Source organism: Phocoena sinus, chromosome 15 (genome assembly GCF_008692025.1).
Source record: "Phocoena sinus isolate mPhoSin1 chromosome 15, mPhoSin1.pri, whole genome shotgun sequence".
Taxonomy (NCBI): Eukaryota; Metazoa; Chordata; class Mammalia; order Artiodactyla; family Phocoenidae; genus Phocoena; species Phocoena sinus.
In genome coordinates, this window is record NC_045777.1 from 86595166 (window position 1) to 86617147 (window position 21982).

At 54.0% G+C, this 21982-nt stretch overlaps 1 protein-coding gene across 1 annotated transcript in view; it reads right to left on the minus strand.

The window, feature by feature from the left end:
* LOC116740507 (kinesin-like protein KIF19) overlaps positions 1-21982 on the minus strand; it is a 27431-nt gene continuing 5449 nt past the window's right edge. Inside the window, 11 exon segments of the mRNA XM_032606149.1 lie at positions 1-2338; positions 5938-6115; positions 7169-7503; positions 7602-7688; positions 11883-12032; positions 15086-15240; positions 18305-18499; positions 19573-19698; positions 19885-20021; positions 20980-21045; positions 21048-21066. Coding sequence (XP_032462040.1) covers positions 15088-15240; positions 18305-18499; positions 19573-19698; positions 19885-20021; positions 20980-21045; positions 21048-21066 — 696 coding nt within the window. The 3' untranslated portion in view covers positions 1-2338; positions 5938-6115; positions 7169-7503; ... (1 more) ...; positions 11883-12032; positions 15086-15087.

Below are 21982 nucleotides of genomic sequence, written 5' to 3' on the forward strand. Positions count from 1 at the left end.
CAGAGCTGTGGTCTCGGTCGTATCTGAGGTAAAGGCGCCTGCTGTGACAGACTCCTCAGGTGAAGAAGCCGTTTATATCCGTCACGTCTGGGGTAAACGTGCACAGTCACAGCCTCCTCAAGTAGGAGACACAGCTGACTCGTCACGTGTGAGCTACTCCTGCGACACCGTAACAGCCTCGTCAGGTGAGGAGACGTACGGAGACTGTTCACGTCTGAGAGTCACGTGCGACGCTGTAACAGCTTCGTCAGGGGAAGAAGCGTTTGATAGCGGTCCCGTCTGAGGTACCCGTGGCTGCTGTCATGCCCTCCTCGAGTGAGGAGACACGTGGTGACCGGTCACTTCGGAAGGACACGTGTGTGTTGTCAGAGCCTCCTCAGGTGATGGGCCCTGTGGTGTCGGTGACATCTGAGCCACAACCGCACTGTCTCAGCCTGTGCGGGTGAGACGACTTTTGTTAAGGGGTCACGTCTGTGGGCACATCCGCTGCTGTCACCCCCTTCACAGGCGCAGGGTTGTGTCGCATCCGTCACGTCTGGTGGACGGGTGTCTGGTGTCACACCACCTCAGGTGAGGGGACTCGTCTGAGCTGTCGTGTCTGAGGTACTCACGGCCGCTGTCACTGCCTCTGGTGAGGGGCGTGTGGTGAGCAGTCATGTCTTAGCTGCCACAGCCTCCTCGAGAGAGGACACACGTGGCGCCCGGCTACGCCGGAGGGACAGGTGCACTGCTGTCGCGGCCTCCCCGCGTGGAGGTGTGTGTGGCATCGGTCACGTGAGGTGCACGCTGTCACACCACCTCGGAGGAGGGGACGTTGCTGGACTGTCACGTCTGAGGTACCCGTGCACCGATGTCACGGCTCCACCGGCGTGGCGGCACGCGGCATCGGCCATAGCTCAGGTGTACGTGGCGACCGATCACGTCTGAGGGACACCGCGCGCTCCTGCAGTCTCCTCGGGGCTCGAAGTTTTTGCTCTCGGTCATGTCTGAGGTACACGTGCGCTGTTGCGTGAGCCTCCTCAGACGAGGGGGCGTGTGGTGAACCGTCACGGGTAAGGGACACGTATGCGCTGTCACAGCCTCGTCAGCTGAGGGGACATGCGGTGAGCACGCATGTCTCCGGTACAGGTGCCAGGCACTCGTGCCCCCTCAGGGGAAGGGCCTGTGGCATCAGTCGCGCGTGAGGCGCACAGTCCCCTCAGCGGAAGGAGCGGGTGCAGCGCTGTCACAGCTCCACCGCTGGCAGGGCGCGCGGTGACGGTCACGTCTGAGGCACGCACGCTCGGCTGTCACTGCCCTGACGGCGGAGGGCACGTGTGTCTGGGGGAGGCCGGCACTGGCCTCGGACGCGCCGGGGCAGGAGGGGCGCCCTGCTCGGGCCGGTGCTGCTCTGCCCGGTGGCGCTGGGGAAGGTGCCGCCGACCTCGGCACGTGGAGCCTGTTTTCCTCTCAACCGCGAACCGGAGAGAAGAGAATATTATTATTTTCGGGGACCACCCAGTGAATCCTGGAAATAGACTAAATAATGAGTGTTTGATGCACCATGTTTGGACCTACTACGTGCCGGCTTGTTTACTGAAGTTACCCTTTTGTTCTCCCACAGCCCTGTGAGGGGTTATGTCTCCTGTGAACTCCTGAGCTCGGGCCTTTCTGGAACGTTCCCCCTCTGGCTTTTGGCCCCTCTCCCTTCTCCTCAACCGTGCTCTTCCCTCCTTCCTCCCTCCATCTCCTCTTTGCTCTTAGGGGGCCTTGACACGGCAGTGAGAGGATTTTCTGGGTCCCTGAACAGTTTAATCAGATGTCATCGTCAACAGGAAGGAAGCAAGGGAGGGGTGGCGGGGAGAGAAGGGGGCCTCTGCCAGGGTTGGCGCGGGTGCCCACTTCCCCAGGTCTCTGCTCGGGGTCACGCCCACCCGTTCGTTCATCCGTCCACCCGACTGCTATTTACTGGGCATCTGCTGTAATGACCGGGCACAAAGCAGTGACTGAGACCGACAAACACCCCTGCGCTCTCCGACCTGTAGACCCACGGGGGGAAGACGATGAACAAAGCCATAAGCTCAGTCTGCAGTCCCCTCGCTGGGGACACGCCCCACGGTCGCAGTGTGAAATGGCGCGGCGGGGGGAGGCCTTGCTGGGTGGGGCTCTGAAGGTGGCGAGGAGGGAGCCATCTGAGGACACTTGCAGTTTATCTCATGTGATCTTAGGATGTGCTGCTGGTCAACCAACTTGTCCACTGCAGCCACGGGGAACTGCCTCCCTCCTGCAGAAAACCGGCTGGGGGGCCTGTGAGGTCTGCCGGGGACCCTTTACCTTACTCTGTGGGTCAATCAGGGCTCTGGAGAAACAGAACCAGTAGGAGAGAGAAACACATACATGTATCTATTTATCCATGTTTATGTACCTGTGTTTATATATGTTTATGTGTATATAAACACATATATACACATTTATGTGTATGTTTGCATGTATACGTATATATACGTATATATACACACACACATATACATACGCTCACACACAGATTTACTTTAAAGAATCGGGGCTGGTGAGTGTAAAATTCGCCAGGTAGGCCAGCAGGCTGGAAACTCAGGCAGGAGCTGATGCCACAGTCTCGAGGCAGAATTTTCTCTTCTCTGGGAAACCTGAGTTTTTGCTGGTAAGGCCTTTCAACTGGATGAGGCCCAGCCACACTATATCCCAGATACTCTTTCCTTACCGTCAACTGATTGTAGATGTTCCTCTCACCTACCAAATACCTTCACAGTGGCACCTAGATTAGCATTTCATGGAATCACTGGGTACAGTGGCCTGGCCAAGCTGACACCTAAAATCGCCACCACACCACGTAACTCCATCTAGGCCCCCAGATAGTAACGCCTGGGGCTGCAGCTGCCGACATCCCTTCCCCCAAATCACGGTGCCTGGAAGCAGGTCAGATAACAGCCCCCAGTGCAGCCCAAGAGGACGTGCTCCAGCCTTTTGCATCTTCATCCTCTGGGACCGAGAGGGGACCACTTTGCTTTTTTCTGTTCTTTGTTTTGTTTTTTTTTCTAAATTCATTTATTTTATTTATTTTTGGCTGTGTTGGGTCTTCGTTGCTGCATGCGGGCTTTCTCTAGTTGCGGCGAGCGGGGGCTACTCTTTGTTGTGGTGTGCGGGCTTCTCATTGCGGTGGCCTCTCTTGTTGTGGAGCATGGGCTCTAGGCACGCAGGCTTCAGCAGTCGTGGCGCACGGGCTTAGTTGCTCTGCGGCATGTGGGATCCTCCCGGACCAGGGCTCGAACCCGTGTCCTCTGCATCGGCAGGCGGATTCCCAACTACTGTGCCACCAGGGAAGGCTGAGGGGACCACTTTGGGCGGAGCTGGCTCAGCTCCCCTAGCAAGATCCTCCTCTCCTCCCTGAGGTCCTCCCAGACCCCCCGGCTGAATCCACAGCCCCCTCCGCCAGCTCCCCAGCACCCTGTTGCTATGTCTGTCATCCTGCTATCGTACTGGGTTGTACATAGTGGTTTGTGTCTCCTCCCAGTAGATCGACAGCTCAAGTCTTAGAGAGTATCTTGTTCATCTTTATGTCCTCAGGGCCTGGCACTGAGCTGGACACTTAAAACATTGATTTGTTGTCGACTAACTGATTCATTAATAGACTCGCATTTACAGGCTACAGCTCAATATCTATACTTGGCTCTCGAAGGCCATACTCTCTGCCAATGCACATTATCTCTTTAAGAAAAAGGCGTTTTTCTTACTTTTAAATGTTGGAAGACTTTTGCAGTGAGATCAAGTAATCTCCAAATTGCTGCAGGCAGATGCAATAATATTAAGAGGTTCTTGGTTTGGCAAATAGCCTTTAAGTGAAATAAACGCTGCCTGTTTTAGCAACATGACATCAGATGTTTTCTCCACTTGCCTGAAAGTACACCTGCTAACATTTAACGAATGGGCTGAAATAGTAGCCGGCTTCACTGGCATTTTCCCCAAAGTCTCCATCGAGGTCCAGTCCGGTCATTTTTCTGAAGTGAGACTATGAGATAACCAGCTATTATATAAACAGTCTGCTCTTCTCAGAAGACAGGAATGTGAGAAGAGCTCTTTCTCCAGAGAGGAGCCTGGAGTCTGGGCTTTCTCTGACCATGCTTCTTGTCCCTGTGCCATGCGCCTGAGAGCAGACTCAGGGAGACTGAGCGCACGCCGGTGGAGAGCCGTGCGGGGCTAAAGTGCTCCCCACACGGCGGCCACTGCAGGCGCCTACAGACAGGCAGGGGGTATCGGTAGACCCCACGCCACCACTCGTGCCCCATTTCCACGGCCCCCTGCGCCCCCCCCCCCCCCAGTGTAGCCATAAGTCTAACTCAAAGGGGCATGGACTTTGGAGTCAGGCTCAGGTCGGGTCCTGCTCTCTGGGGATCAGGTACAATTTCTCTCGTCTCTGAGCCTCAGTTTTCACATCTATAGAATGGTCGTGATCGGCCCTGCTCCAGGGGACTACTGTAGGAGCCCCTGGTGCACCGGCTGCCATCAGAAAGCGTTAGCAGCTCTCAGCAGCGCTGCTGTGACCGTGGCGTGCCTGGTCCCTCCCGCACCTTGAGGGCCTTGGTTTCCCACTGCTCGGCCAGAGCGTGTGGGCCTCCCCTCTGGCCAGGGCCACCTCGTGCGGCTCCGCGGCCCTGCCCGAGTCCCCAACCCCGTCGGCCTCCACCGGCGCCTTGGCCCTCTCAGAGGGCCTGTCCCTGTGCGCGCTCCCAGCTGCAGCCACAACAGAGGGGTCAGGGGTCAGAGCTCAGGCCACGCCCGGGGAGCCTGGGGAGCCCTGGCATCCTCCTGTCTCAGAGTCCCTATTGGTCCCAGCTGGTCTACTGGCCGGCGCGGGCGTGAAAACGGGGCAGAATTGGGTCTGCTACCTGATGCCTTCTATGCTTACGAAGAACAGGAATTCACGAGCAAAACTGGAAGGAAGTAAAGAATTGGTAAACAGGATGGCCGAGTGACAAAGTGCCCGCCCTGCCTCCAATCCGACCCACCCAGGACCATCTGGGTGACGGGGGCCGCCTGCCACGTAAATGCTCCTCCGTCCCCTCAGCTGTAAACCTTGGAGACGGCAGCACAGCCGGGGCTCCACGAGGTCGGGCTGGGAGGACCCAGCTCAGGGCGACACCTCCAAAGGTGCACGCAGGGCGCCCGACCGAACCTAAACTATAACGAGGGTCATGTGGAAACTGCAAGGAAGGAGGACCCAGAGGGAGAGAGGGCTGGGAGCAGCGGGTGGGATGGAGGGAGCACTTCCTTTATTAGAATTCCTCTAGTGCGGTGCCCTGCTGTTTGCGTGATTAAGTAAATAAACAGGAAGGAAGGAGGCGGGGGAGAAATGGGGGAGGTCTGGCGAAGAAATGGACTCAAGTCCCAGCGCTGCGGCCTGTAAGTGGAGAGGACACGTGTCCTAGGTTGTCCACTGGCAGCCCAGCATGGTTGTTAACAGCGCCCCCTCACCCTGTGGTGCTCCTGGTCTGGGGGACAAAGTGCACGGCCAGCTCCTCTGCAGGCAGTCAGTCAGTCACTCACAGTAGGTATGAACCGCAAGTGCGCGCGGAATGGTAGAAAGACCCTGGCCGAGTGAACGCACAACCTCGGGCAAACCCACATCCCCTCTGACCTCAACATCCTCGCTGTAAAATGGGGTTGACCCTAACCTGCCAGGGCTGGCCCTGGACTCCACCTGTAGAAGGAGGTCAAAGGGGCCTGGGAGCCTCTCCCACTGGCCCAGATTAGCCACAGGCCAGGAGAGCAGGGCAGCGAGGGTGCCCTTGGCTGAAGTCCCCTTGGGGACCCACCGGCAGTAGAGGGAGGCTGGACAGTAGCAGAAAAAGGAGCTCCCCACCCCAGGGTCCCCAGGTCCTGCTGGCCTCCCCGGCCCATCCCTGGGAGGGTGGGCGCACTCACTCTGCCACGGTCAGCAGGTAGTGGGACATGTCCACATGCAGCTCGATGCTGGTGTTCTCCAGCTCCGCCAGGCTGTGTCACAGCTCCAGCTGCTCCTTGAAGCCCCCGGTGAGTTGCACCCAGATCTCGTTCATCTGCAGGCGGCTGTCCTCCTCTGTGTCGGGCGGAGGGATGGCGGCTGGGGACAGGAAGAGAGCCAGCTGCACAGGGAGCAGTGCCACCTAGGCCAGGGTTGAATCCATGCTTGCCTGGCCACACAGGATCGGGTCCGAGGACAGGCTTTATATACAGTGTATGGATGGGTGGGTAATGGATGGAGGATGGATGGATGGGTGGGTGGATGGGCAGGTGAATGGATGGATGAATGGGTGGATGATGGATGGATGGATGGGTGGATGGGTGGATACTTGAATGGTTAATTTAGAGGGATTTAGACTCTCTGTTTGCCCGTTTTGCGGTTGGGTTGCATGGATTTGAGTCTCAGGAATCCAAGGACGAATGGGGCTGGGCTAGCTGTCTCAGCTCTGACCTCACTTCCTCAGGGGAACCTTCCTAGACTCTCAATCTGGGTCCATCTGCCACTTACTCTGAAAACATCCTACCTTCACCTCGGCAGTCTTCTTCATATCGATAATGTGGTAACATTTCGTGGTAAATGTTCAACACCTGCCTTTCCTACTGGAATGTAAGTTCCACGAATATAAGTCTTTTTGTTTCCCGTGATCAGTTCCTACCTAACATCTATCCAGTGATTAATCGACGGTCTTCCCTGCCTGTCCCAGTAGATATCTCCACTCTGGTCACATGCAGCTGGTTCCCCTGACTTTGAGGGCAGTGGTCAAGGGATTCCTTTTCCCTAAACATCAAGCCATCTGGGATTGGTTAAATAAATTATGATGCATCCAGATGACCAAATCATTGCAGTCATTAAAAGAAGGCTTTTGGGGAACACATGATATCCTAGGAAATGCTCATAAAGGAATGATCCTGGCAGAACCATGGACACAAGCTGCCCACTGCTGCCCTAGGCTTGCCATAGCAGGACCCAAGGGAAGCCCCTCATGCCCTCAGGGCTCACCATGAGACCCTCATCCCCTCCATGACGCTGCCCACCTCCTCAGACCACCAAGGCCAGTCCCAATAACTAATAGGCCAGCAGGATGAGAGCCATTATGGCATGCATCTCTGTTGACCCCTGACCCCAAAGAAGCCCAAGCTTCCCGGTCATCACCTAGCTTTATAGATGCTCTACAACAATGCCATCTTCCACTCCCACCAGCCCCTGAAGCCCTCTGCTGGCGCCATGGGACTCAGTGTGGCATCACCAGCAACCACTCTTCTTTGAAATTTTCCTTCACCCTCTTGCTCCAGCAGAAACCTGAGCCCCAGATCTACCACAGAGAAATAGGCACCCATGTGCGCAAGGAGTTTATGTGACTGGAAAGCCCCAAAGGGGACAGGATAAGCAGACTCCAGTATGGACATCCTATGGAACACTCTGCAGCTGTTACAGAGATGAGGGAGCCCCGTCTCTGCAGATGGACGGCCTCCAAGACACATCGATGGCTGAGAAAAACAAGTTAAAGAATAACAGCTAGAGTCTGAAATCATTTATACAAAAACCCAAAGCCACCCCACCATACACATACACACACACCACATACCTCTCTGGATACATTTATGTCTACAGCACTGCACAGGAAAAGATCCAAGAAGGAATACTTCAAAATGATAGCAGTGACCTCAAGGAACTGGAAAAAGAAGAACACGCTAAACACAGAGTTGCCAGAAGGAAGGTGATGGATAACAAAGATGAGAGCAGAAATCCATGAAAACAGGAGGAGAGACCAACACAATTAAGATCACAAAGATGAGAGCAGAAATCCATGAAAACAACAGGAGAGACCAACACAATTAAGATCAACAAAATTGAGGGCTGGTGTTTTGAAAAGATAAACAAAATTGACAAACCTTTAGCTAGACTTACTAAGAAAAAACAAAAAGAGAGAAGATGCAAATAAATAAAATTATAAATGACAGAGGAGACATCACGACAGGTACCACAGAAATACAAAGGCTCATAAGATTAGTATGATCGATTCTATGCCAACAAATCGGTTAATCTAGAAGAAATGGATAAATTACTAGAAACATACGACCTACCAAGCCTTTATCATGAAGAAACAGAAAATCTAAACAGACCAATAATGAGTAAGGTGATTAAATCAGTAATCGAAGCCCTCCCAACAAAGAAAAGCCCAGGGGTGAATTCCACCAAACCTTCAAAGAAGAATTAACACTGATTCTCAGACTCTTCCAAAAAATTGAAGAGAAGGGAACACTCGCAAACTCGTTTCACGAGGCCAGCATTACCCTGATACCAAAGCCGGACAAGGACACCAAGAAAAGAAAACTACAGGTCAATGTCCCTGTTGAACGTAGATGAAAATATTCTCATTAAAATACTAGCAACCCAAAATCCATGGCACACTGAAAGCTCATACACCATGATCAAGTGGAATTTATCTCTGGGATGCAAGGATGGTTCCACATATGCAAATCAGTAATTGTGGTATACCATATTAATATCATGAAAGACAAGAACCATATGATCATCTCAATAATACAGGAAAAGTATTTGACAAAATCCAACATCTTTCATGGTAAAAAATTAACAGTAATGTGTTTGTATCACCAGAGAGCCAATAGGTGTTCAACTTTCCGACAATCTAAGCGATGTCAGAAATCTCTTTTGTTTTGTTTTGTTTTGTTTTGCAGTACGCGGGCCTCTCACTGTTGTGGCCTCTCCCGTTGCGGAGCACAGGCTCCAGACGCACAGACTCAGCGGCCATGGCTCACGGGCCCAGCCGCTCCGCAGCATGTGGGATCTTCCCAGACCAGGGCACGAACCCGTGTCCCCTGCATTGGCAGGCGGACTCTCAACCACTGTGCCACCAGGAAAGCCCTGTTAATATTTTTTAAGGTGTGGAAATGATACTGTAGTTATGTGTTTGTAAAGAGCCTTTATTCTTTAGGGATTATAGGCTGAAATACTTATGAATGAAATGATATGATGACCGAAATTTGCTTCAAGATAATAGGCTGAGGGAAGTGCGTGGGAAGAAACAAGGCCTGGAGAGTGGGTGACAAGGGCTCGCTTTACTGCTCTTCCTCCTTCTGTGAGTACTGGAAAATCCTCGTAACAAAAGTGTGAGCGCTTTCTACTTCCCTCCTCTACGTGGTGTTCACAGTTGACCACTGTGGTCACTCCTGGCCTCCTCCTCAACTCCTGTCATGGTCTCCACACAAAACCCCAGCCGTGGAGAATCCCCCACCTGCCCTGTGAGTAGTCTCACTTCCACTTCTTGAATACACAGCTCAAGGGGGCTCCTGGCACATTGCTGTCCGGCTCAAGGTCTCCTTGCCCTCCCGTTACAGTCAGGATAAAGCCAGGCCCCTGTTCAACGTATTCCAGCCTCAGCTCCCACCATGCATCTCTCCTCAGGTGCCAGCCATGTGGGCGACCCTCTGCTCCCTGAACTCATCAAACCCACTCCCACCCCAGGGCCTTTGCATGTGCAGTTCCTCTGCTGGACGACTCTGAACCAGGTCTGTGTATGGCTCGTTCCCTCCCTGCATCTCCAACACTGATATGCACCTGTTACATAGTAGGTACTCATTAAATGTGTGACATTGCCTGATCCCAACCCCCAACTTTTTTTTTTTAATTTATTTTTGGCTGTGTTGGGTCTTTGTTGCGTGCAGGCTTTCTCTAGTTGTGGAGAGTGGGGGCTACTCTTCATTGCGGTGTGTGGGCTTCTCATTGCGGTGGCTTCTCTTGTTACAGAGCACGGGCTCTAGGCGCATGGGCTTCAGTACTTGTGGTGCGTGGGCTCAGTAGTTGTGGCTCCTGGGTTCTGGAGTGCAGGCTCAGTAGTTGTGACGCATGGGCTTAGTTGCTCCGTGGCATGTGGGATCCTCCCGGATCAGGGCTCGAACCCGTGTCCCCTGCACTGGCGGGTGGATTCTTAACCACCGCGCCACCAGGGAAGTCCCCTCAGCTCCCAATTTTGCTGTGCATGTGTGTATGGAATTATTTAAGAGACTGGAAGGAAATAGCTAAATCTAACAATGGTATCTCCAAGTTGTGGGATTATGAGTGAGTTCTATTTTCTTCTTACACTTTGCAGCATACTCCAAGTTTTGAATGATAAACACATATTACTATAACAATCAGGAAATGTTCTGAATATGATGTATTTACACATCTAATACAGGAACACGTTTTGGTGATAAAAATTCGAATAATACATCAAGACTTGATCATCTATCTGATTGCCCTCCCCCCAACCCCAGTCCCCCACCCACACGTAACTACTGCTATCATTTTGATATGTGCCCTTCCGGAGCTTTCTCTGTGCAGTTTTGTACATATAACTGTATCTAATGAGACATATGGGTTTCCTGGTGGGTAGATTATATCAGGCTATGCCTGCTATGCTTTAACTTGCTTTTCTCATCTAGCAATGGTCTTGGAGGCTGTCCATCTGCACAGATGGGTCTGCCCCATTCTCTGTAGCACCTGCAGGGTGATCCATAGGAGGGACCCACCAGTTAGCTTGTCCCATCCCCTTTGATGGGCATGTGAGCGCATGCGTCTCCTGGTAGATTTGGGGGAAGTTGCTGGGCACAGAACACATACACTTAAAGTTTGAAAAGATGCAGGTAAAACAGACTCCAAAGAGAAGTGTTAATTTAGACTCCCAATAATAGTGGTTAAGGCTGCCTTCCATACTTTATTTTATATTATCCATTTAATGCTACGTGACATTTTAATTTTAGCCAGTCCAATAAGTGAAAATTGTTTCAATTTGTATCTCTGTTTCCTAATGCAATTGAGAATCTTTTCCTAGGTTTATGGCCACTAGAAACTCTCCGAATTGCCCGTTCATTTCCTCACCCTCATTTTTAAATTGGGCTGTTGGTTCTTTCTTATTGATTTTCAAAAATCCTTTATTTACTATGCCAAAACATCTTAATAAGCCAAAAGAACGTGTGTGTGTGTGTGTGTGTGTGTGTGTGTGTGTGTGTACATATGTTTACTTGTCTTCGTTACAGATATTTTTTATGGGCATCTTTTAAACTTACTGATTAATTTTAGGGTAAAACTATGGTGTGCTCTACCCCAAAAGGAGGCCTAGATCAAACCGATTTGGGGAGAAGGGAGGGATGGAGAGAAGCTGCCTAGCGGGCATGGGTTTCACGTTGGGGTGGAAACGTTTCAGAACAAGACAGAAACAGCGGATGCCCAACACGGTGGATGTGCTGAACGAAGGGTTTGCTTTAAGATGGTGAATTTTATGTGGTGTGAGTTTTGCCTCAATGCACTTTTTTGGAAGACCCTAGACGCTAACATTAGGGGAAGCTGGGAACTCTGTAGTATCTTTGCCAATTTTTCTAAATTTAAAATTATTCCAAAATGAAAAGATTAAAAAAAAAAAACTGATTTGGGAGGAAAAAGAAAATAGGCAGCAAGAAGAAAAGCTGAAGAAAGATAAGAAGGAAGAGATTAGAAGAGAGCAGAGAGACGGCTGCTCCCTGAGGCCACGGGGGACTTCCCTGGTGGCCACTGGTTAACCTAGGATCCCACATCCCACAGGACAACTAAACCCGCGCGCCACATCTACTGAGCCTGCACTCTACAACTAGAGAGAAGCCCGTGTGCTTCGACGAAAGATCCCGCGTGCGGCAACTAAGACCCGACGCAGCCAAAAAAATAAATACATAAAATATTTTTTAAAAAAAGGCCAGGCCGGGCTCGGCGGTCACCCCGGGTGGGGTGCTCAGTGCAGACACCGCTCCAGGAAGGGCAGGAGGGCGCAGTGGGCCTCTGGTGTCCCGGACGGCCCAGCAGCAGGAGGCACTGCGTGCGTGTACGGCCCTACCTTGAGCATCCCGGCCGCTGGGATGCTTCTCTTCTCCTTCCCCTGCTTCTCCACCTTGGCCTCGGGGTGCTTCATCTGCCTGCCCAGGTCGGAGATGACGTCCGCGTACTGCGCGACGTGGTAGGACACGTTCAGCAGGTTGCGCTTGACCTGGTGGCGGGACGCGGCCAAGGTCAGGGCCAGCTGGCTGCCCCGCGAAGGACACCTGTCACCCAATGGATTTATGCCAGAAAGACGCAAGCACGTTTCGTCAGGAAAATGTAAATCAGTGCTATTCCGTCTTAAAAGGGAAGGAGATTCTGACACCTGCTGCAACATGGGTGGACATGATGAAAAGTGAAATAAGCCAGATGCAGAAGGACAAACACCGTATGATCCACATGTGTGGTCCCTGGGAGCGTCAGGGTCACAGAGACAGGAAGTAGGGGGTGGGGCCAGGAGTGGGGGAGGGGAGGGAGTCGGTGTTTAATCGGGGCAGAGTCTCAGTTTGGGAAGATGAAAGTTCTGGAGACGGGCAGTGGGGATGGTCGCACAAAAATGAGAATGTGCTTAATGCCACCGAACTGGGCCGTTTAAAATGGTTCAAGGGGTGAATTTTATGTTATGTATATTTTGCCACAAAAAACCCGAAATTCAAACAATCCACGAAGAGGTTTTTGAAAACCCTCCCCGTGGGTAACCACTGCTACCATTTTGGTGTGTGCCCTTCCGAATCTTTCTCTGTGCGGTTTTATACATATACAGGTCTCTAGAGAGATACACGTGGGGAGTTTTGGGGGTGTGGGTTCAGCTTTGGGGGGGTTTACGTAAATTATATCAGACTGTAGCTGCTGTACTTTTACTTGCTCTTCTGGTCCAACGACGTGTCTTAGAGGCTGTCCGTCTGCACAGATGGGTCTACCCCATTGTCTGTAACAGCTGCAGAGCGGGGCCGGAACAGGGACACAGCAGGCAGCTGTCCCTTCCTCTTCAACGGGCACTTTGGGGCTTTCCTGTGACACAACTTCCCTGAGCACGTGGGTCTGAGTTTCTCTTTGGTAGACGTGGAAGGTGACATTGCTGGCCGCAGGGCGCACGCACTTAAGTTGCACCAGATGTGCACACTGGCCCTCAGTCTGCACAGACGCGCTCTCTTTAGCGCTCGGAGCTCAGCTCCCTTGCAGGAGCCAGTCCCCCTTGGTGGAAGACCCCTCTAAGCTCGGCCTTCTCTGTGATCGCTCCTTGCGGCGCCCTGTGGCTTTCGTTTAGAGCACTTGCCACAGTTGGAAATGAAACACTCACCCGTGTGGGTTCCTGTCTCCTAGCTGCCTTCTCCTCGGCTAAGCTCAGGGTTCGTGCGGGAGCAGAAGCTCTGATGACGCTGACGCTAATGCTGGTGATGGTTTTATGGTGGCGCCTCGCTCAGAGCTGGACATTGGGAAGGGCTCATCCCTTGTCTGTCGACAAATGGTAATCATGATAATAAAATAACACCTATCGTATGTTGGCCACTACTCACTCCTGTGCTAATGTGTATTATCTCCTTGAGTGTCACACAGCCTTAAGAGATGAATCCTGGGGCTTCCCTGGTGGCGCAGTGGTTGAGAGTCCGCCCGCCGATGCAGGGGACGCGGGTTCGTGCCCCGGTCCAGGAAGATCCCACGTGCCGCGGAGCGGCTGGGCCCGTGAGCCATGGCCGCTGAGCCTGCGCGTCCGGAGCCTGTGCTCCGCAACGGGAGAGGCCACAGCAGTGAGAGGCCCGCGTACCGCAAAAAAAAAAAAAAAAAAAAAAAAAAAAAGAGAGATGAATCCTTTACACTGAGTACAGCAGTGTAGACAGAACAGCATGGCAGTGTGAGGCATGGGCTCTGGAGCCAGGCTCCCTGGGCCCCAACACCAGCTCTGCCCCTGCTGTGGTAGGTTAGAGAAGTTGCTTTATCTCTCTGTGCTTCAGCTGCCCACTCTGTAAGATGGGATAATAATGGGACCTACCTCCTAGGGAGCCAGTTGCTGAGAATTAAGTAAATCAGATCCCAGTGAGAGCTTACAATGATGCCAGGCACAGAGACAAGTCCTTTCCCTGAAACCTGTGAATGTGGCCTTATTTGGAAAAAAGGGTCTCTGCAGATGTAATTAAGGATTTGAGATGAGATCATCCCAGATTAGGGAGGGCCCTCAAATCAATGCCAACTGCCCTCATAAAAGAGGAGAAAGAGAGGAGCACAGGGAGGAGGGGAAGGCGGGGCAGAGATTGGAGGGGTGTGGCCACAAGCCAAGCTCCAGGAGCCATGCGAGCTGGGAGGGACCCTCCCCTAGAGCCTCTGGAGGGAGAGCTGTAGGACTCAGTGAGCAGGCGGGAGAGTAACAGAGGGAGCGGGTAAGGGAAGGTGGGAGGGCGCAGCTCACCGTCCTCTTGATGTTCTTGGTTCTACATGTATAGCAGGGTGTCCGCGCCTCCCTGCTCGGTACATGTATAGCAGGGCGTCCACACCTCCCTGCTCGGTATGTGTATAGCAGGGTGGTCCGCGCCTCCCTGAAGCGCGTGCTGGCTGGGCTGATGTGGGCAGTCATCACCGTCCGGCTGTTCCCTCCCAGGGCATCCTTCTCAGTGGAAGGCGCGAGCTGGGGATGGTGGGAACCAGGGTTCCCACCTGCCCGGGGGCGCCATCCCTCCGCTACCTGTCCCGGGCTCCTCTGGACCAGCCCATCTGGGGTTCCTGCTCCAAACCCTGAGAAGGGCAGCTGAGGCTGGACCAAGGGGTCAATGCTCAGGGAGGTGACGCGCAGGCTGAGATGGACCTGCTGTAGGCCCGCCCCATCCTACTTCCACTCTGATGCAGGTAGATTAGACCAAGAAGCCAAACTCACAGAGCCATTTATTTGTTGTTTTGCCTATCTGTTTACCTATACCCTGCCTTGCTGTAGAATAGAGGTGACAGCATTCAGCTCAGTATGAAGAGGAATTTTCTCAGACCATCTGTGATGAGACAGGCGGCCTTGGTGAGGTAGTGAGCCTCCTGTCCCTGGGAGTGTGCAAGCATGGGCTGGACCACACTCAGAGGGATGGAGGGGGGATTCGAGCAGTGACTAGAGATGATTTCTCCAGATAAAGCAGAGATTTTCCTGCTTTCAGGGGTTCCTGGAAGGGCCCTTAGGCCCAGGTAAATCCTGAAAGATGCAGTCAGATGCTGCAGCCACGCCTGTCTCTGGCCAGGGGCTCATACCTTCAGCAGGTGCGCCTGAGTTTGCTGTCCTGGGAGTTCACATGCTGCGCCTGGCTGCCGCCCTTCTCGCCGAGTGCGTTGACGCAGTTGCCCAGAGCCAGCAGGGAGCGGTTGATGGGGGCGCCCTCCTTCATCCTGTTGCCTCGGTTCTGGGTCTGAGTGAGAAGAAGCCAGCTGACGGGGAGGTGGTCCTCCCCCCCGACCTCGCCACCTCCCCACCCCAGGCCCCAGGGGCAGGGGACTGAGGTCCAGAGGATGCGATAACCCCACCCCACCCTGGGAGGCTCAGGGTGGACGTCCTGACTACACTCCCACAGCCCAGGGACTGGAGACAGAAAGGACACCAGATTCTGCAGTGGAATACCACACAGCCAGGAAAGGGGGTGAGGTAGAGCTGTTTACCAATGTTGAACAGATGCTCTCTGTGAAGTGAGATAAAAAAGGGCTCAGACGGATGCCTGGGCAGAACAGTTCCCTTTTTATGATAAAAATACGAACGCGTGTGTTTTCGCGAGAACGTCCCCCCACGCCGAAGCTTTCTTGTCCTCCCAGTCTCAGCCTAGCGGTCCTCCTGGGGCCCCTCACCCCACGGGGGTACATGCTACCCTGTATATTTCCTTGAAGTTGCTTAGCTCTCTCGGCAACTGTCTTGCTCTCGTATGCATTTGTTGTTTCCCTAACTGCTCCCCACAGAACCTAAGCTCCATGACGGAGCTGTCCTCTTGGTTGGCCATCTGTCCCCAGAGCCTGGACACCGGCGGGCGTCTGGCCCACAGTGTGGCTGGATGGCTGAGCACTGAACAAATGTATAAAGATGCCTGCAGGGGCCTTAGGAGGACACACGCCAAACTGCCACTGGGGTGACTGCCTCTCAGTGCAGCCGTTGTGGGGACTTTAACTTTCTTCCTTTGACTTAACCATATTTTCCATATTTTCTGCACTGATTTGGTTACGTTTGAAATCAGCAAGGAAAATAACGTTTTCTCTTTAAGGGACATGGGTTTTAGAGCCAGTTTGGAGCACGGCTTGAGAACGGCTTAAATGACATCTCAGACAGGTCTCCCAGCCTGTCTCAGTCTCCTTATTTGTCAAAAGAGGCAGTTGCTGTGGTCATGGTGAGGATTTGGCAGGCAACGTGTGTAAGAGGCCAGCTCAGAGATGGGCCCACAGAAGCGAGCAGCGAACGTGAGCTGCTACTTTCACTGAGTGGGAGCTGCCGGCATGACCCAGGCCATGGCAGCTGCTCACGTGTCACGTGTCTGTGCCCCAGAATTCGGGGGTTTTCTCAGAGGCCTTGTGCCCTGGAACAAACTCTTCTGTGAGTGATTTTCTATGAAGAAATGGCAGACTGTGATAGCCAACCAGACCTGAAGACAGCCCGCTAGGCCACCTGAGTATACAGCTTAAAAACCAAGGCCCAGAGAGGGACAGGGGCCTGACCAAAGGCAGACAGCTATTTGGAGCAGAGGGAGAACAAGAACCTAGGGCCTGAACCCCTGTCCAATGGCCTCCCCAAGAGCTAAGATCTGAGGAGGCTGGTCTCCACCTTGCCCCCTGAGCACATGGCCAAGTCCAGCTGGCACGGGCAGACTCCCAGGGCTCCATCACACTCGGCTTGGTCTACATGAAACTGTCTGTACCCACATCTGTCTGTGTATGAACCATGTCTTTTATTTTCTGCCTCCTAATGTTTTGTCATCTTGGGGCCCTGCTGCCCCTCCCAGGGTTGCCAGTTCCTTCTGATAACAAACAAGTCACCTGTGAGCACACCTTTCAAAAGCAAACCAGCCAACCCAGAGCTCTCACCCCACCCCCTCCTCCTTGGGGCTCCCACACTCTGGGCCACTGTCTACCTGCCCTCATCACCCAGGTCAGGAACTGGACAACCAGGGATGGGCCCTGTGCCCCAGAGCCTGCTGGAATTATTCAAACTGGCCAGTGTTCAGCCTGCCTTCCCATGGAAGTCACGAGAGAGGCTCTGGCCCGTGTCTTCCCCTTGTTCCCTCTGCCTCCAGACCAACCCTGGTGCTTCCCCGTGTGGCCCGGCCTGGCTTCTCCTGCCCCCTCCTCTTGGGACCTGTGAGTAGCAAGCTATCTCTTCAATGGCAGTCATCTTCTGATCTGCTGGCCTCACTGTACCTCAAATTTCATACCATATTAACACAATACATTGAGCCTGTTGGCCTCTGGGCCAGCTGGCCAGGCTCTGCTCCTTTCAGCAGCCCAGGCACCCAGGGCAGGGCCAGGTGCAGGGCAGGTGAATGAATGAGTGACTGACTGAAGCAATGCAACGACTGACAAACCCCCAGGACTCACAGCGTAGCCTGCAAACTGGAGGACAAATGTCATCAGTGAAAGGCACGGACCTGGGCCAGATCCCCCCAGGTCCAGAGGCCGGATCCACCTGATACCTTTGCGCAGGTGCAATCACACCACCCCGAGTCTCAGCTGGGCATTTGTAAACCAGGCACGAGGCCGCCTACCCTCCAGGTGTCGGGGGTTAGGTGGATGATGAACACGAAGTGCCTGGCGCATTAGAGGGACGTGAGAATGTCCCTCGTTGATAATATTACTGCTGTGCTGACTTGGCCTCCATCGGGCACCTTCTCTGTTCCTGGCGCTGGGCTGGGTCCTGTCCGCAAAGACTGCTCCGGCCCCTGGGGCCACGGTGAGCACAAGCCTCACTCCCAGCCGCAGGTGCGACAAGAACAGCCAGCCAGGGGCGCGGGCGCAGGAGGCAGGTCCTGGGAGGGCATCCTGACAGCCACCCCCGCCACGCTGCTCCCTCCAGCCACCAAACTCCTGATGACCTTTCAGGCTCAGCCCTGAGGCCCCACCCTCCTCTGGGCTCCACAGCCTCTGTGTGACCCCGAATCTCAAGGCACAGGCCTCCCCGTGCTGTAATTACCAGCTACACATCTGTCTCCCGCTCTGAGCCCCCCAAGGGTGAGGGTCTGGGGCTCGCTCATCTTCACGTCCCTGGTGCCCAGGAGAGCCTGCCACACAGGAAGCCCTCCATAAATACTGGCTCCGCGGGAGTGACCCCCAACACCTGCTGAGAATTCATTCACTCAGCAGACGTGTAGTGGGCACCTCCCCTCGACCGGGTGCTGTCCTAGGTGCTGGAGACAGTGTGCAACAAGGACAGACAGGGTCCCGCTCCCAGACTAAAGGGCAGATGGACACAAGGCGAGTAACGGAGATGAAGAGGACAGGAACCTGAGACGCCAGCTCCGAGCCCGCCAGGTCCACCATGGAGAGCCTCCCAACGTGCACTTCCTCTGCCACGTCTGTGCCGTGGCTGCGCCGGTGCACAGTGACCTGTAGCACGGCGTGGGAGCGGGACGACATCTTGCTGGTGGCGGTGGACTCCTGTGTGCGCTGCCAGTTGCCTCTGGTGAGGAGCTGCATGGTCTGAGGACAGAGGCAGAAGTGGGCAGACAGTCAAGGGCCCCTGAGTGGCCACACGCTCCCTGCAGAACAAGAGAAGGAGACGTGCCCTCCCGAGCTCCTTAGAGCAGCTCTTCCCCAGCTGGGATGCTGATGGCAGAACCGCATCCAGTGGAAGCAATTTCTGGTTTGTGGCATGAAGAGATTAATTAATCGAGTCAACTAATCCAGCAGGAATGGCAGATTGCTGACACTTATAGCACCACTTCTGCCTCCTCTACCCATGGCAGACATCACCAATGGATTACCCATCTCTAACGCACCGAGCCCTTTTCCATATGGAACTCCAGGCAGTTGTACAGATTTGCTGGAGTTGGTGGGTGGCCTGAAATCCACTTGTGCGCAAGCAGCTGTGGAAATCAAGCCAGTGAGCCTCTGCTGGGCACCTACTGTGTGCCAGGCATGCTAGGACCACAGAGCATTGTGGAGAGAGACTCATATGGTTGTTGTTATTAAAGAATAGGCAAGAAGTCTCCCCTCCTGCACCTGGAACCCATGAGGGACGGTGCTAAGGGCAGGTGGCCTCATGCCTACGCCAGCATGGCTAGAGCACACGGTTATCCAGGGCCTGGGGGCCGAGGAGTCCATGCTGTTCAGAGGCAACTGGGAGCCTCTGAAATGTTCTGAGCAGATGGAAGGCCCACCCCAAGGGCTGCACAGAGAGAGACTGGAGGGAGAGAGAAAGACAGAGGGCTGCAGAAATGTTTACAGCTCGCCCTCGTTATGGGAGCCAGACTTAGGATCAAGATGGCAAACAGATTTCAGGCCTGAAGCTGACTCCGACTGCGACTGCCTGGAGTGCTGCCAAAAAAGAATCCCCACCTGCGTCTGGATGCAGAGGGAAGAGTGTGTGATCCATTGGTGATGTCTGCCCTGAGCACAGGTGAGGAGAGTGGGGACGTGGTGCAGAAGTCTGCTGTTCCTTTAGCTCGAAAGCAGCTTTGGAGCCGTGTGTCTGGCTCCGCTCTGTGAGCACTGGTGAGCGTGGCTGCCGTGGAGGAGCCACAGGTCCTTCCGTGGGCCCCCGTGACCCTCACCTCCTGGGTGTTTGAGGTGGAGACCTCCGTGATGCCTGCAATCTGGATGCTGCCCCTAGAATCTTTCCACAGGTCCAGAAACCCTGAGGACGGGTTCAGGAGGTCCCAGATCACTTCGTTATAAATCTGGGATGAGACAGAAACACTGAAAGCAGTAGGTCTGATGCAAAAGTACAGGGGCTTACCTATCACTGGGGCTTTGCATCTCCAGAGAAGTCTGGGATGCCCTGAGGTTTCAGTAACAGGTGGGGTTTTGCACTCATGATCAGGCCCGTTTTGCAGACAGGGCAGCCGAGGGGGTGGGCGGCTCACCTCAAGGTAAGACATGGACACGCTGCAGTCCGTGCTGTCATGGGTCTCCTCGATGGCCTGGAAGAGGTCAGTGAGCATCTGCAGGTAGATGCCGGGCCCCGCATCCATGCACAGCATCGTGTGGGTCTTGCTGGCACCTGCGGGAGGCATGGGATGCCCACCAAAGCAGGGCTCCTGATCTGGGCTCCGGCCCCCTCAGAGCCTGGTCACACCTGCCGCCTGTACTGTGCAAACCGCCCTGGCTGCTCTGACATGCTCAGTTTCCATTTTGGAAACAAGAACAAAAAAAGTCCTGTCTGAACAGCCTGATGGCTACTCTGGGGAAGAAAACCTGGGCAGGGAAAGCGGGAGGATACAAAGCGAAGATGCAGACAGTATCAGAGGAGGGAGGCCCAAGAGATGTCTGCACTTCTCTCCAAATTCGCTTTCAGGTGTTCGTGTTGTTCTCATAATAGGAGAATTAACGTACGTGTTAAGCTTTCTAAGCAGTCCCGCTTCATGGGGTCCTCACCTCCTCCTTCCCGGTTCGTCCTGTAGGAGGGACCAGATGGCCCTCTTCCTTTGCTAGAGCATAGCACACAGCAGGTGCTCCCTGATGTTTGTTGAATGAAAGAAAGAAAGAATGAATGCCATAAACAAGCTGTGACTTCGGACCAGGCTTCTCAGGGCCTCAGTTTCCCCACCTGTATAGGGAGGGGATTAAGGCCCGTCCAGCTCTGACCCTCTGTGATTCTAGTTTTCAGGCAGAGGTAGCTTAGCTTCGCGAGTGTTTGCCGACCCCAACTTGTAACTGCAGAGGAGAAGTCTGCGGTTTTCATGGGCAGAAAAGTGTAGGCTTGGGTTGAGTTCCACACTCACTCCTACCAGCTGTGTAACCTTGGGGAAGTCCCTTTACCTCTCTGAGGCTCAGTTTTCTCATCTGTGACAGGGGGATCGTTCTACCTGCCTTTCAGGGCTGTTGAAAGGACCAAAGGAACCAACGGATGCAGAGGGACCAGTGCAAGGCCAGCACATATGAGGTGCTTTGTGCTGTTAGGAAGAGCTCCGCTGCCACCAACCTCATTCCCTCCGGGGGACACCGGCCTTTGGCAGCACCTGAGGGGCCGTGGGCAAACACCGTCGCGTTGTATCCAGAAATGACGCCTTCCACTAGTGCTGGGGGGTGGCAAGGTACACGTCTTCCTGCGGACAGACGGAAGGAAGACAGGGAAATGCACACTCCGACCAGAGTTGGGCACCTGGCTGTCTGGAGAGGACAGGTGTGTGGTGCCTGCAAACGCCCTGCTCCCTCTGGACACGGACAGGGACCTCCACGGTGGCAGCCAGCACAGCCACGGCACGAGCCCCACCCCAGTCCTGCCGCCGCCTGGACCACGCCGAGCCCCACGGTGAGACCACGGTGAGGGAGGATCGCACGAGAATGTAAGTGATAACTCCCACCATGAGGCCTGACAGGTTTGGTACCAAACAGGTATGAGTCCTTGCCAGGGCTTCTGCATGAATTGAGAGAAATCAAAAAGAATGCAAAGGACTGGAAAGTAGTGACGGGGGTGGGGGGTCCGGGAGGGGCATTATGACTCCTCTTATGGGACAAAACTAGGACCAGGGAGTGAAAGTTTCGGGCTGGCGGAATTTCATTTAGGGCAGCAGTACGTAGCGGTAGGAGTGTGTGGGTAGTGAGCTCCCTGTCCACAGGGGTATTCAACGAAGGACACCTCCAGGGCTGGTGTCTGAGGGCATGGGTGTCTGGCTGGACTGGAGAGAAAGGACGGTCCCCCTTCCTCTGCCTTCCCTGAACCCCCTCTCGGCCTGCTCTTCATCTCACTTAACTGTCCCAAAAGCCCTGGCTGGTGACACAAGTCAGAAGCATCTGAGCCCTGGTTGGACAGACTCCAAAGCTGGTGCTCCTTTCGTCCAGCCTTGGACTTACACTGTCTGGGACCTTGTCCTGGTTCTGCAGCTCTCTAGCTGTGTGACCTCAGGTCAGTTGCTGACCTCCTTAAGCCAGCACCTCACCTGTAAAGTGGGGATAATATCACCGTGTATTCTACAGAGTTGCTGTGACGCTTGGAAGACAAGGCGTGACAAGCACTTAAGC